At 58.3% G+C, this 11,864-nt stretch overlaps 3 protein-coding genes across 3 annotated transcripts; all 3 read left to right on the forward strand.

Moving 5' to 3' along the window:
- BJ171DRAFT_564806 (uncharacterized protein) lies at positions 1 to 2,263 on the forward strand (the record flags this gene model as incomplete). Its single annotated transcript, XM_053113316.1, has 2 exons — positions 1 to 2,135; positions 2,185 to 2,263. Exons 1-2 carry the CDS (start codon positions 235 to 237, stop codon positions 2,261 to 2,263), a joined length of 1,980 nt encoding a protein of 659 aa, XP_052971039.1. The 5' UTR covers positions 1 to 234.
- A 1,202-nt stretch (positions 2,264 to 3,465) lies between these two features.
- BJ171DRAFT_577316 (class I glutamine amidotransferase-like protein) lies at positions 3,466 to 5,344 on the forward strand (the record flags this gene model as incomplete). Its single annotated transcript, XM_053113803.1, has 4 exons — positions 3,466 to 3,888; positions 4,077 to 4,290; positions 4,472 to 5,077; positions 5,217 to 5,344. The coding sequence occupies 4 exons, from the start codon at positions 3,466 to 3,468 to the stop codon at positions 5,342 to 5,344; spliced, it is 1,371 nt and encodes a 456-aa protein (XP_052971040.1).
- A 376-nt stretch (positions 5,345 to 5,720) lies between these two features.
- On the forward strand, positions 5,721 to 11,799 carry BJ171DRAFT_487973 (N-acetyltransferase B complex non catalytic subunit-domain-containing protein). Its single transcript, XM_053109333.1, has 23 exons — positions 5,721 to 5,954; positions 6,186 to 6,271; positions 6,418 to 6,556; positions 6,831 to 6,949; positions 7,075 to 7,149; positions 7,259 to 7,343; positions 7,528 to 7,717; positions 7,873 to 7,947; positions 8,053 to 8,489; positions 8,624 to 8,716; positions 8,832 to 8,942; positions 9,110 to 9,179; positions 9,297 to 9,396; positions 9,571 to 9,618; positions 9,718 to 9,880; positions 9,971 to 10,080; positions 10,187 to 10,312; positions 10,518 to 10,599; positions 10,683 to 10,727; positions 10,818 to 10,900; positions 11,068 to 11,148; positions 11,262 to 11,414; positions 11,509 to 11,799. Exons 1-23 carry the CDS (start codon positions 5,906 to 5,908, stop codon positions 11,605 to 11,607), a joined length of 2,619 nt encoding a protein of 872 aa, XP_052971041.1. The 5' UTR covers positions 5,721 to 5,905; the 3' UTR covers positions 11,608 to 11,799.
- Positions 11,800 to 11,864: the final 65 nt, after the last annotated feature.

Raw genomic sequence — 11,864 nt, forward strand, 5'->3', positions numbered from 1 at the left:
CCTCTGGGACTTTGATACATCTATCCGCCGTCCCATCCTCCCGGTCGGCATCAGCTCCCATCTCTGGTCGCCGCCAATTCCCATCCACCCTATCTTCGCCTCCGCCTTCGCCATCACCTTCGCAGTCGCCTTGGCATTCGCCTTCTCGCATTCCGTCGCATCGCATCCGTCCCTTGGATCCCACACCTCTCATTTCCTCTCATCCCAACCTGACGCCCGACAACCCAGCCCGCCATGGACTCCATGCTGCCGCAACACTCGCATCGTTTGCGAAAGCCCTCCGTTGCCCGAGATAGCGCTACATACCCATCCCATCCCAGCACCTTTGTGCCGCTCCCGCCGCCTCCCATCTCGCCCGTCGGGCAGAGCCGAACGTCGCCCGGGTTCCATCCCTCCGTCCCCAGCTCTGTGATGTCTCGGCCGCCGGCCCTTCAATTCTCGCAGACCCAGCTCTTTTCGCCCGTCAGCCCCACAAGCCCTGCCAGTCCCGCCAGCCCCGCCAGCCTCGACATGTCTACGATAACCCGGTCGCCTCCCAACGAGCCGCTTCCGCCCACCCCGGCCAGCTGGCAACCCACCGCCCCTGTCAAGTCCAAGCGACCCACCCGCTCCTCCAGCATCATCTTTGGCAACCCAGATCCCTCGTCTGGACCAGGTCCGCGTCCAAACACCCGGTCCAGATCACCCCGCAGGCTCTCGAGCCATGCTGCCTCGGATCCCCGTCTGTCGCCAGTCGCGCCGGCGATTTCCCTGACGACAGCGCTGCCTCCTGGTCTGCGCGATGATGCCACCGCTCCTGTCTCGATTCCAGGGCCCACTCGCCGGTCCAAGAGCCCGTCCAAAAGTCCGTCCAAGAGTCCGTCCAAGAGCCCCTTGCGTGGTTTCCTCACCGACCAGTACTTCAGCACAACCGACAAGGAAGCCTATCTCAACTATCCCCTGCAGCCCGTCTCCATCACCCCAAGACTCTCGTCGCGCTGGCTCGGCATCGATGAGCAAATCTCAACCCACCCGCCCCGTTGCTCGAGCCTCTTGGACGATGCGGCCTTGGACTCGCCCACCACACCCCGCTTCGGCCTGCCCTCTCCGCCAACGCCGCCCAACGTCTCGCACTCCATCCATTCCTCTCCATCGACCCACTCGCTCTCGTCAGCTAGTCTGCTCCAGCCGGTCAGCACTTTGCGCTCGGCCGTGGCCTCACAGACTCCTGCCGGCCTGCCCATGACCCCCTCGCACTCTGCCAGCCACCACCGAGCCGCCAGCCCAATGCACTCCCCGAGCTCCACCCCAACAATTGCCGTTCTGCAGCCCACCCAGACTACTTGGGGCACTGGGCTTCCCCAGCCTGTCAATGCCGTTCAGGCCACGCTCAGTTTGATGCAGCCCGTCATCGCCTCCTCGCCAACTCACGCTTCTCGCTGGGGTGGTATTTCGCCCAGTGCCCAGCATCCCTCGAGCACCATCTCGCCGACTACGACCCCGCGTCCGTCGACACTGGATCCGCCGTCGCTCTCTGTGATTTTGGCGCCGTCTCCAACATCCGCTCTCGTCCCGGCTCTGGTCCCCGCTCCCGTTCCCTCGAGAGTACCAACACCTCCCAGTCTCCTGTATGCGACGCTGTCGCATACCAACCTTGTCCCCGCTTCTCAAACCAAGACCCCGTCCAACCGCCACCGCTCGTACTCAGCCCATGCCCGCTCGGTAGACTTGTCGCTCCTCATAACCCCGCGAGACGATCCCAAGTTGTCTGTTGCCACATCCCCAGTGATGTGTCCCACGGCCCCGCCCAACCTCGCCGGTCTCTCGCCCTCGGTCTTTGATTCATGCCCTCTGCCCAAGGACCGAGCCAATCTCCCCTTCCCGTCGCTGTCGAGAGAGCGGTCCCTCTCGCGCGGCCGCTCGATTCAGGGCTCGCTTGGCCGGCCCAAGCACAAACGCTCAAAGTCTCAGGCTGCCGGACCCGCTCCCATCGGCAGTCCGCACAAGGCCGCCGAGTTTGAGCGCCTCATCCTGGCCATCGAGAACGACTCGGGCGAAGAGCTCAAGCCCATCAAGATGACCTTGACGCCCGAGTATGCTGCCAAGCTCGAGAGCGGGACCATGGACTTTCTTCCCTCCCCCACGGATGACGAGAAGTATTTTGTGCTTTGACGTCCCACTCGCAGCCTGTAATCTGCCTCTCAGCATCCAGCAACCCGGCCGTCTCGATATCCAGGCCGTCTCGATACTCGACGACTCTCGGCTCAACATCCAGCACCTCTAAGCGTCGATGCTCAGATACTCGGCGCCTGTTGAACTCTTCTGCACCCAAAGCCCCCCAAAGGAAAACGAAATCGAACCCAGAAACAAAAGCAACAATGAAAGTGCAACCCCGTTTTTATTCTTCACGCTGACTCTGTCGCCCTCAGTACACCAAGCACCGTTATTTCCAGCGCCACTCCTTCGTAATACACCCAAAGAATGCAACGCCAATACCTGTACACCCCGCCAACGCTCGACTCGCACATGCTGCTCCTTACCCTGTCCAAACTTTGTCAAGTTGCCCTGTCTGTCCTATTCTGCTCTGCCCTGCCCTGCCGGTCTGCTCGCTCTCCCAAAGCCCCCTTGGTCTTGGGTCGCCGGCTCAGACCCAACCTCATCCGGCCCACCCACCGATTCCAAGAAGCATTGCGCTCGTGCCCATCGCCTCTCCTGCAGTGAAACCATGTTTTGTACGTGTCGCTCTCTATACCACGATCGCTCCACGTTGCTGCACCTCAATATAGCCCCGGACGCCCGTGTGTTCGAGATCAGTGTGGTTGCGAGTGCTGAACAGTGCTCCTCGACAAGAGAGTTCATCAGCAGAGTTCATCAGCAGGGTTCATCAGCAGAGTTCATCAAGGAAGGGCTCGTTCGCTCACCATCGTCCGCTCACCATCGTCCGCTCACCATCGTTCGCTCACCATCGGCCGCTCACCATCGTTCGCTCACCATCGTCCGCTCACCATCGGCCACTGCCGTGACCACCAGCACGCCTTCGCGACCCAGAAAGAGTGGCAGCCCTGGCTCGAGCTCGATGTCCCGTTTCGTTTTGAACGGGGCTGTATTTTGAAGGCACAACTCTTGGTGCTTTCGTGCTGGCACTCATGAAGGTGCCGCATGCTCTGCGTTCCACAGCCTGGCTGTCATGGCTGTTGCCACCAGTCCCCGTCCAGCGCCTCCTTCACCACCAGCCCGAAAGTGCCCATGCCCAGGCACAGCCGAGTCTTTGCTGGGTCGCCCGTGTGCTCGTTGATGCCGGGGGGATGGCAGACAGAAGACCCTTGTCTCTGCAGCCCCCCATGGTCCGCAGCCAGCGACGGTGGACATGCAGTCGGGTCGTCTGGCCCTATATCAACGGGTGCTGTCTGCCTTCCCACACCATCTCCATCTCCATCTCCACCTCCATCCCGCAACAGCCACCGCTGCTTTGGCATCGTGCCCATCATGTCCCTCACCTTCGGAATGCTCCTCTACGACGGCTGGGAACTCATGGACGCCCAAGCCCCCTTCTCGATCTGGATGAAGCTCGCCTCGCTCCAGCGACGCTCCGGCAGCACCCATCACCACCGGTTCGTCACCGTCGGGGAGACAAAGACAAAGCCGATCGAGTCCGTGTCCCACTTCTCGGTCCTCTGCGATCATGATTTGGCTTCGTGTCCGCAGCTCGACGTTCTCGTCGTTCCCGGCGGCCTAGCCTCCGTCGTTGCCGCCAGAGACCCGGCCCTCATCGCCTTCATCAAGAAACAGGCTGAGAACGCCAAGTGGGTCACCAGCGTCTGCAGCGGCTCTTCGCTCCTGGCCGCTGCAGGGCTGCTTGACGGACGCAAGGCCACCTCGAACAAATACGTCTTTGGCATGATGGTCCTGGTAGGCAGCCGGCGTGCCCTGCATCGCAATACTACTCGCATGGCCCTTCTGACTGAGACACACCGTGCACACAAGCCGCCTCCGCTTCGGCGTCTGCATTTCTGCCTCCGTTGCCACCACCGATCCTTCGTTGTGGTCCAACAGGCTCACGGCCGCATCCCTGTATTCTCACACCTCGATTCTTGCAGTACAGCGACAAGACCGAGTGGATCCACAAGGCCCGCTATGTCATCGACGGCAAGTATGCCACCGCCAGCGGCGTCTCGGCCGGTGCCGATATGGGCTTTGCCCTGGGCCGGTCGCTCTTTGGTGATGCCCTCGTCGACCAACTCTTGCGCGACATCAAGTATGTTCCGAACGAAATGGACGACGATCCGTTTTCGCGCATCCATCCTCTCTCTGGTGAGTAGTGCCGCCACGGCAGCATGCAAGTGAAGGGGAGGGGTAAGGTACATGGGACGCATGTCATCGCTCGTATGCGCCATCATGATCCGACAAGATGATCGCCACGGGCAGTCTTCAGGCCATTGTCTATGAGCTTCTCCCCTCACTGACATGCATCCATTGTCCTGGCTTGAACCAGGCCCTCTCCGATCTTGGCTGGCAATGCGCTTCTTTGAACTTGGCAAGGATATCATCGTCTCGGCAGAAATCAAGCGCGCCGGCACCCAACACCGCTCGTCGCTGTTCTCTCAGACGCTCAAGGACCAGGTCTCGATCCTCCTGGTCGACGGGTCCGACAGCCTCGACATTGCTGGAGTCGGCGAGGCCCTGCTTGCGATCGTGCAGACGCACTATCTCGAGTACGTCCGGGTTGCTGCCGACGAGCCGTCCAAGCTGACCGTCCTCACTGGCGACGCAGACTCGGTTGCCGACCATTCCATCTGGCCGCTGACCTGTGCCTGCGACCGGGTTTTGCTGTCGGCCGACGACAACGGTGCCGCCCTTCCCAAGCTCGTGTACATCCCTGCGATCCCACAGACCCAGGCGCATCTCCTGGACCAGGAACCATTTGCGGGCTATCTGCAGAGACTCGCCAATAGCCCCGATACCTTTGTTGTTGGCTCAGGAGAGGTTGTGCTTCGCAAGTTCAAGCAGCTTGGAAAAATGCCTGCGAGCCTCAAGCTCGGCGAATCGGAGGGATGGTTCGTCCAAGATAAGTGGGCCGTTGGTCTCACTGGCATGCAAGGTACCATAGTCGTGGCGTGAAGACATAACACACAGCGACTGCACTCTTGATTACCTGACGCTCGCAACTGTTGTCGCCGAGCGTCGCCGATGCTTCCGATATCTGATCCCCCGACACTCTCTATTCGTTTTACAACCAGGCATTCGCGCTGTCTTTGAGCTGATCCAGATCATCGCCGGTCCCGATGCCGTCGCCACCATCGCCAAGAACATGGAGATCAGCGAGACCTTGCTCCCGGCCAACATCCAGCTCACTCCCACGGCTTAGGGGCTCGGTGCTGTCTCGCCAGCCAACCTCGCCCTGTCGCCTGGATATTGTGCCTGTGCTGCCTCATGGCACTGACGGCGATGTAAATGGTCAGGCGTCTTATCCGCTTTGCATCCCTTGACGATTAATCCTCGGCGTGGGCCGATATGCCCGGCCATTCATATATCCGCTGTATATGGAATCACTACCGCAGCCAAGTGCGTGGCGACCATGTTCAGAGCGTTTGTCGCTGGGGAGGATAAGGGCCACTTGCTGGCTCGCCTGCCGAGTCCAAGGCCAAGAATGCCAACAGTAGGCACCGCTGCCACGAGTCATGAGCCATGGATTGTCTGTATTCATCGTTTGGGGAGGGGCGAGATTGGACCCACGCGCTCCTGCCTGGTTGGTTGTGCAAATCGCCACCAGCGCAAGGCAATCAGATCTCTTCGCTGATCTCGTCTCGACATCCGCCGGCTCCCAACCAAGCCCACCGCTTTTACTGGTACCGAGGCGGTCCTCCGCATTTATCGACCCCCCCCCCTTCACTGTTCCATTGCTCCCGCATCGGCTGTGCTGCCCCAAATGTCTCAGTTTACCGACGTCCACGAATCGGTCCTGTATCCGATCTATGGTATTGTGTCGGGCTCCTCCTCCCCCCTCCTCCGCGGCCGGTCGACTTGCAGAGCCGTTCCGGATGATATTGCCGCACGCTACATCGCACGTTCACACAGGATCCCTTCGCGTTGGCAATGGAATGCCACCACGGTCGAATGGTCATCAGCGGGAGATGCCCAATCGTTTGAACAGCATCGAGGCGCCGATTCTGACCATATCTCCCTCCTCGCCGCCCGCGCCTTGGCAGACGCTTTCGATTCCGGCAACCCAAAGCAGGCCCACCAGCTCTGTCTCAAGGCACTCAAGAAGAAGCCCAACGCACTAATTCTTAAGGTATGCCATCCCAGCCGTTATTCGAGCGGCACATACGGCTCTGGGAACTGGTCTTTGCCGCTAGATGCTGCGACCTCGACCGGCTGCTGTGCATTCCATTAATCGCCCAGCTCGAACTTTCCTCCGTATTGCCTGCCGTTGTCTAGGGCCTCAAAGCTATTGCTCTCGATCGCCTTGGCAAACCCGAGGAGGCCTACGAGGCGTGCGAGGACATCAAGAAAGCCGGCGTCACCGACGAGGCCGTTCTACAAACCGCCCTGATGGTATACCGATCCCAGAACAAGAGTACGTGCCGAGAGATGCGGGAAGCTGCCCTCTCCGCCGGCCAGATTATCCATTGGCTCGGGACATTGAATCGGGGCATTTCCATCGCTATGGACATTGGCATCGAATCGAGGCATCAACATCGCCATGCCTCGCTGAATCGATCATTTCGTGCTGGTCTACTGCTCTGCCTGCCCTGTTGGCAGTCGCTCTTTCCGCCTCGTTCCTTGGGAGTCTTTTGGTCCGGCTTCTGACTTGCCGACATTCCTCTGTCATTATTTCATTCCGGCAACAGATCAGGACATCCTGGAGCTCTACGAGAAGGCCGCGCAGCTCGATCCCAGAAACGAAGAGCTCGCCAACCATTGGTATATGGCGATTGTGCGGTGCAATGATCCCAAGAGCCAGCAGCAGGTAAGGCCGTGACGTCTCTCCACTTCTTTGTATCTCGATGTATGTGTGAGTGGTATTCCCCCCCCCGCCTGACACTTCGGTATCGATACCGGCATCGACTCATGTCTTTGGGTCTGTTGGTACAGGCGGCCCTGAAGCTCCACAAGCAGTTCAAGAAGGACAAGTACCAGCTTTGGGCCATCATGTGCTTGTACTTGCAGGTGAGCATGAGCAGCAGACAGAGAGCTTGTTCGGCCTCGCTATCATTGCCACTCCAGGCAGACAGCGCGGCGAGAAGGCATCGTTAACTTTGTGGGATACGTGCGGCAGGCTCCCCAAAACCCCCTGTTGTACTCGCTTGCCGAGCGCATGGCCGAGCGGGCGTTGCAAGAAAAGAAAATCAAGGACTATGAAGGTACGTATCGGCCAACTGCCGCTTGATCGGACATGCATGCCACTCGGCTCTGTCTGTGACTCGATTCCACACATATTCGCGGACGGCCACTCGGTGGTTTCTGTCGGTGATCTTTCAGTCCTGTGCTGTGCGCCTAGAGCCACACCTCAACTCGTCTGTTCGGCCATAAACATATCATTTGCAGGCCTCCAGCTCTATACTATGATCCTGACCGCCCAGAACAAGCACCAGGAGGCTGCCGCCTTGGTCCAGGGTCCGGCTGGCGCCCTCTGCAAGGTGGCATCGGAACGCAAGCGACTCGAGGTTGAGCTACTCAAGCCCCTGGGCGATTGGAAGCGGATCTATACCCTCAGCCGCGAACTTCTCACCGAAAAGTATGCATGCGACCGGACATGGCGACTTTGCTTGCATCTTGCTCATGGCCAGCCAATGTGCCATGCGGCGATTCGAATCACGGCTTCTCCATTGACACGGATCCCATGTGGATGTCATTTATGTGGCTAACTTTGACCGTCGCCATCTGGCTCAGCATCGATGACTGGGGCTGTTATCTTGACATGGTCGAATATGCAGCCCATGTGAAGCAGCAGGACGATACCAGCCAGTGAGTTCCCCATGCTCGCCATCGATAGGCAACCCCACTTTGCGGCCATGCTTTGGATGCGGCTATCCTCATGCCCTTCACCCTCAAACCCATGGTTGCATGTAGAGCATCGTCTGTGGCCGCAGAAGTCCTGGAGTTTATCAAGCAGCAACAAACCGTTGCTTCCAAAGCCAAGCGCACGCCACGCGGCCCGTATTTGGCCGAACTGGCCTACCATCACCGACTCCTGGCTGACCTTGGCGCTTCAGGCTCGTCCAAGATCCAGGAGCTCGTGTTGGAGTACTTCCAGCGGTTTGGCTCCACCCAGGCGTTTTTCGAGGACGTCTGTCCGTACATTGGCTCCGTGGACTCGAGCGACCGACCCGCCTTTGTGCAGGGCCTGGAGCAAGCCATCCAGCCGGGAGGCAAACCCATCGATGCAATCAAACAGAGAGTCAACCTCAAGAAGATCGAGAACAACCTTGCCGTCCACGACACAGTCGAGGCCAAGCTCGAGTTTGTGAACCAGCTTGCATCGCTCTATCAGGACACGCTGCCCCACGGTGAGTCCAGGGCGGCGGCTTTGGCCTCTTCCGACAATCGCTGCGGCCGTCATCACCAATCATCCCGGACATCCGTGCATTCGTACATGTCCGTGCATTCGATGGCTTCTGACCGGTCTCTGTTTGTTTGGCAGGCGTCGATTTGAAAGAAACAGAGAACCAGTACGGCGACGACTTTCTCGTGCTGGCCGCCCATGTCCTCATCGACCTCTTCACAGCCAACCGAGGTACAGTTCTAGATCCACAACCATAGGTTGCACTCCGCCCGGTGATGTGTGCAGCCAGCAAGATGCCGACCTTTGGGCGATCATAGCGATTGACATTCCATCTCGAACACATCAGAGGCGTTTGGCTTCCTCTTCCGAGCCATTTCTCTGCTCGAGTGCGGACTGCTCGCCAGCAAATTCAACTTTCAAATGAAGCTGCTCCTCGTCCGCTTGTATCGCGAAGTTGGTCAGTACGGCACCGCTCTTGGCGCCTCTGCTGTTGTGTCCGATACCATGGATTTGTGCAGCAAGCTATTGAGCCACGGTTTAATATCGCTCGGACGAGCCTCGGCTTGGAGGTTCGGTATGCACTCCTGACTCATCCGGCACGATTCTTGATGGCTGGATTTGTAGGTGCCATCGAGCGATGCATGGAGGTCGCCACCAATCTCAACGTCAAGCAGATCCAAAATGACACCATAAGGTATGGACCGTCGCATGGGTTGCTTCTTGCCCTGTCTCTCTCTCGCCAATACGGGTTGTCACCTTGCAACAATGCCGTGTCCTCAGCAACACGATTCTGTTTGCGCTCTGCGAACAGCTACTTCTTTACGGACGACATTGAAACCCTGGGAACCTACTCGCAGGCCATGCCTGCTCTGCTCCGAGGCGCCACGATCTATACCTCCAATGAGCGCGAGGTAAGCAGCAAACTCGCCCGGAGAATCGAAGGAGAATCGAAGGAGAATGAAGAACCGACTCGATGCTCGGGTTTCGCCTATCGCAGCCGTGAGCCGGTGTCGAGCGATACCCGAGTCCAAACCTGTGTTGGCCCTGCTGTCACTTGATTCACTGCCTCTCGATTTGCTGCCCAGACCCCAGAGATGATCGTCAAGGCGTACCAATTTGGCACCTTTAGCAAGGTAGGCTCGGCCCGACTGCCCCACACCCCAGAGCAGATAGGTTGACTCTGCTTCCAGCCCCTGGCGTACTAATACTGGGTTGCGTTCGTCTCTTGACAGATACCCGAATTCCTCAAGTTCCAGGATCGATTGGCAAACTCGCTCCAGCGCCGCATCTTCAAGTTGCAGACGCTCCGCGTCGAGCTCATCCGGCGATCGCTTGACTGCGAGGAGCTTGCAAGCGTCTTGGAGGAAGTCACCGGCGAACTCCCGACGACAGAGGGTAAGTCGATTGCCGCAGACACGCCCGAGCGATGCCAGCGACGATGGCCACAACGACTTTGACGCCCGCTGTGTTCCTCCCCCCACTCAGAAATCGCAAGGCTCTCCGACAATCGCGACAAGACACTGATGTCTAACTGGAGCAACTTGCAAGGCTCCATTTCCTCCCACCTTGCCGATGAACCTGTACCTAGACCCAGGGTGTGTGCTCATGTCGAGGCTTGATCGGCCGTGCTTTCCAGAGAGGAATGCCACCGTCATTCAAAGAGCAGAGAGCTAACTGCACGGGGAATCTTGGGTCTCACAGGAAAGCTGGATCAAGCTCTACTCGGCGGTCCTGTGGATTCTCAAGAGCATGGTCACTGCCAATGTCGACGCCGTCGCGGCAAGCATCCCCGCCCTCGCGGAATGTGTCGCAAGGAAACCCGAGCTGGTGAGAATTGGAGCTCGTCAGACCGTGTCCCGGACTCCTGAAGCCCTTTGCGACTCTTTTCAACTCCTGTTTGACTCGATTGGCCCTGCTTGACTGCCGCATTTACTATTTCCGAGCTTGGACGTTTTCGAGTCCCTCAGTTGCAGTGCCTCCGTGTGCGCCTTGTCCCCATTCCAACTTCCTCCGTTTTCTCCCTCCATCACAGGTCATCAGCGAGGAATCGAGCGCAGAGATTCTTCTAAAGGCCACCAAGATCTTCCAGCAAGTGGCATCTGGCATCGAGGATGGCAAGTACAGTGCTGCCGTCTTAGCCTGTTGGACCGCTCACCAGCGAGACTCTTACCTTTCTCTGCCTTGCTATGGCCCATAGATGCCCTCGAAGGCTCAATCGAATCAGCGTTTTCCCAGATCGATGGTGAGTAGAGTCGTCGCTTTGGGTCGCAGCTGTATCTCCGCACAACAACAGCGACGCAAGAACTGATGCTCCTCCCGGCTGTGTTTCTAGAGATGCTGGCCCTTTTGCGCACTCGTTTCGACTATCCTGTCGTCACAGGCGAGTCGCTCACTCTCACCTCGTTGGTGCTGGAGGTACGGGCTCTTGGAGCAGCAGTCGGGCATACTGGCCACTCATGTCATGATTTGAAACTCGGAATGGATGTCCTGCCCAGCATGATGGCCAAGCAAAGCATACGGCATTCGTATCGATATCATATACGGTCCATGTCGATCGAGACTGACGCACATATCCGATGCAGGCCCTCAACTACGTTGCCATCGTCCATTCGTCGCTCGTCAACGTCCACAAGGCCAAGAAGGGCAAGGCCAAGCCTCAGCAGGTGAGTCTCCCAGTCGCAGCCTGCATGGTGCCTGGACAGCCGTAGCCACACACCATTCCGAATGCCTGTTGGTCGTATCTGAGAGTCGGTGCTGACCTGCCAACTTTTGGCAGCCCAAGGGCCTTGCTCAGCTCAAAGAAAAGCTCGGAGTGCGCATCAAGTCGCTGACGGCCATCATGGATGGCGCCAAGAAGGAGACCAAGAAACGCGATGCCGCAACCTTGGCAGATCTTTTCTTTGAAGCCAATCCCGAGAAGGATTTCAAGGTGAGCAGGCTGATCATCCAGGTCTATACCGAGCAACCGATCGAGGCGAAAGCAGCGGCTCAGCTGATACCCTCATTGCTTGCGGACAAATCAGAATATGAATGGCGTCTACACCAAGATCGTCTCGGAGACCCCCAAGAGCTACATCTCTTTCTTTGAGCACATTGTCAAGGAAGCCAAGCGACGAATTTGAGAGCCGGCAGCACAAATCTGTGATTCAGGGGCGAGGAAATGTGTGCACCATAGAGCCCCTTGAAGCAGGGCGCAGCGTCCATTGTCGCCATTCACCCACCCGCTTGCAAATGACTGTATCGCACACTCGCTCAGAGTGCGACAGGTTGCAAAGTGCAAAACACCATCGTCGCTCAGACAACCCAGCGAGTCGATCACCTGTGCCATACCGGCTCGTCCCCAAGGGTACTGCGAGAGAGCATGCTGCACAGATGAGGA

This window comes from Polychytrium aggregatum (genome assembly GCF_025602895.1).
Source record: "Polychytrium aggregatum strain JEL109 chromosome Unknown BJ171scaffold_3, whole genome shotgun sequence".
NCBI lineage: Eukaryota > Fungi > Chytridiomycota > Chytridiomycetes > Polychytriales > Polychytrium > Polychytrium aggregatum.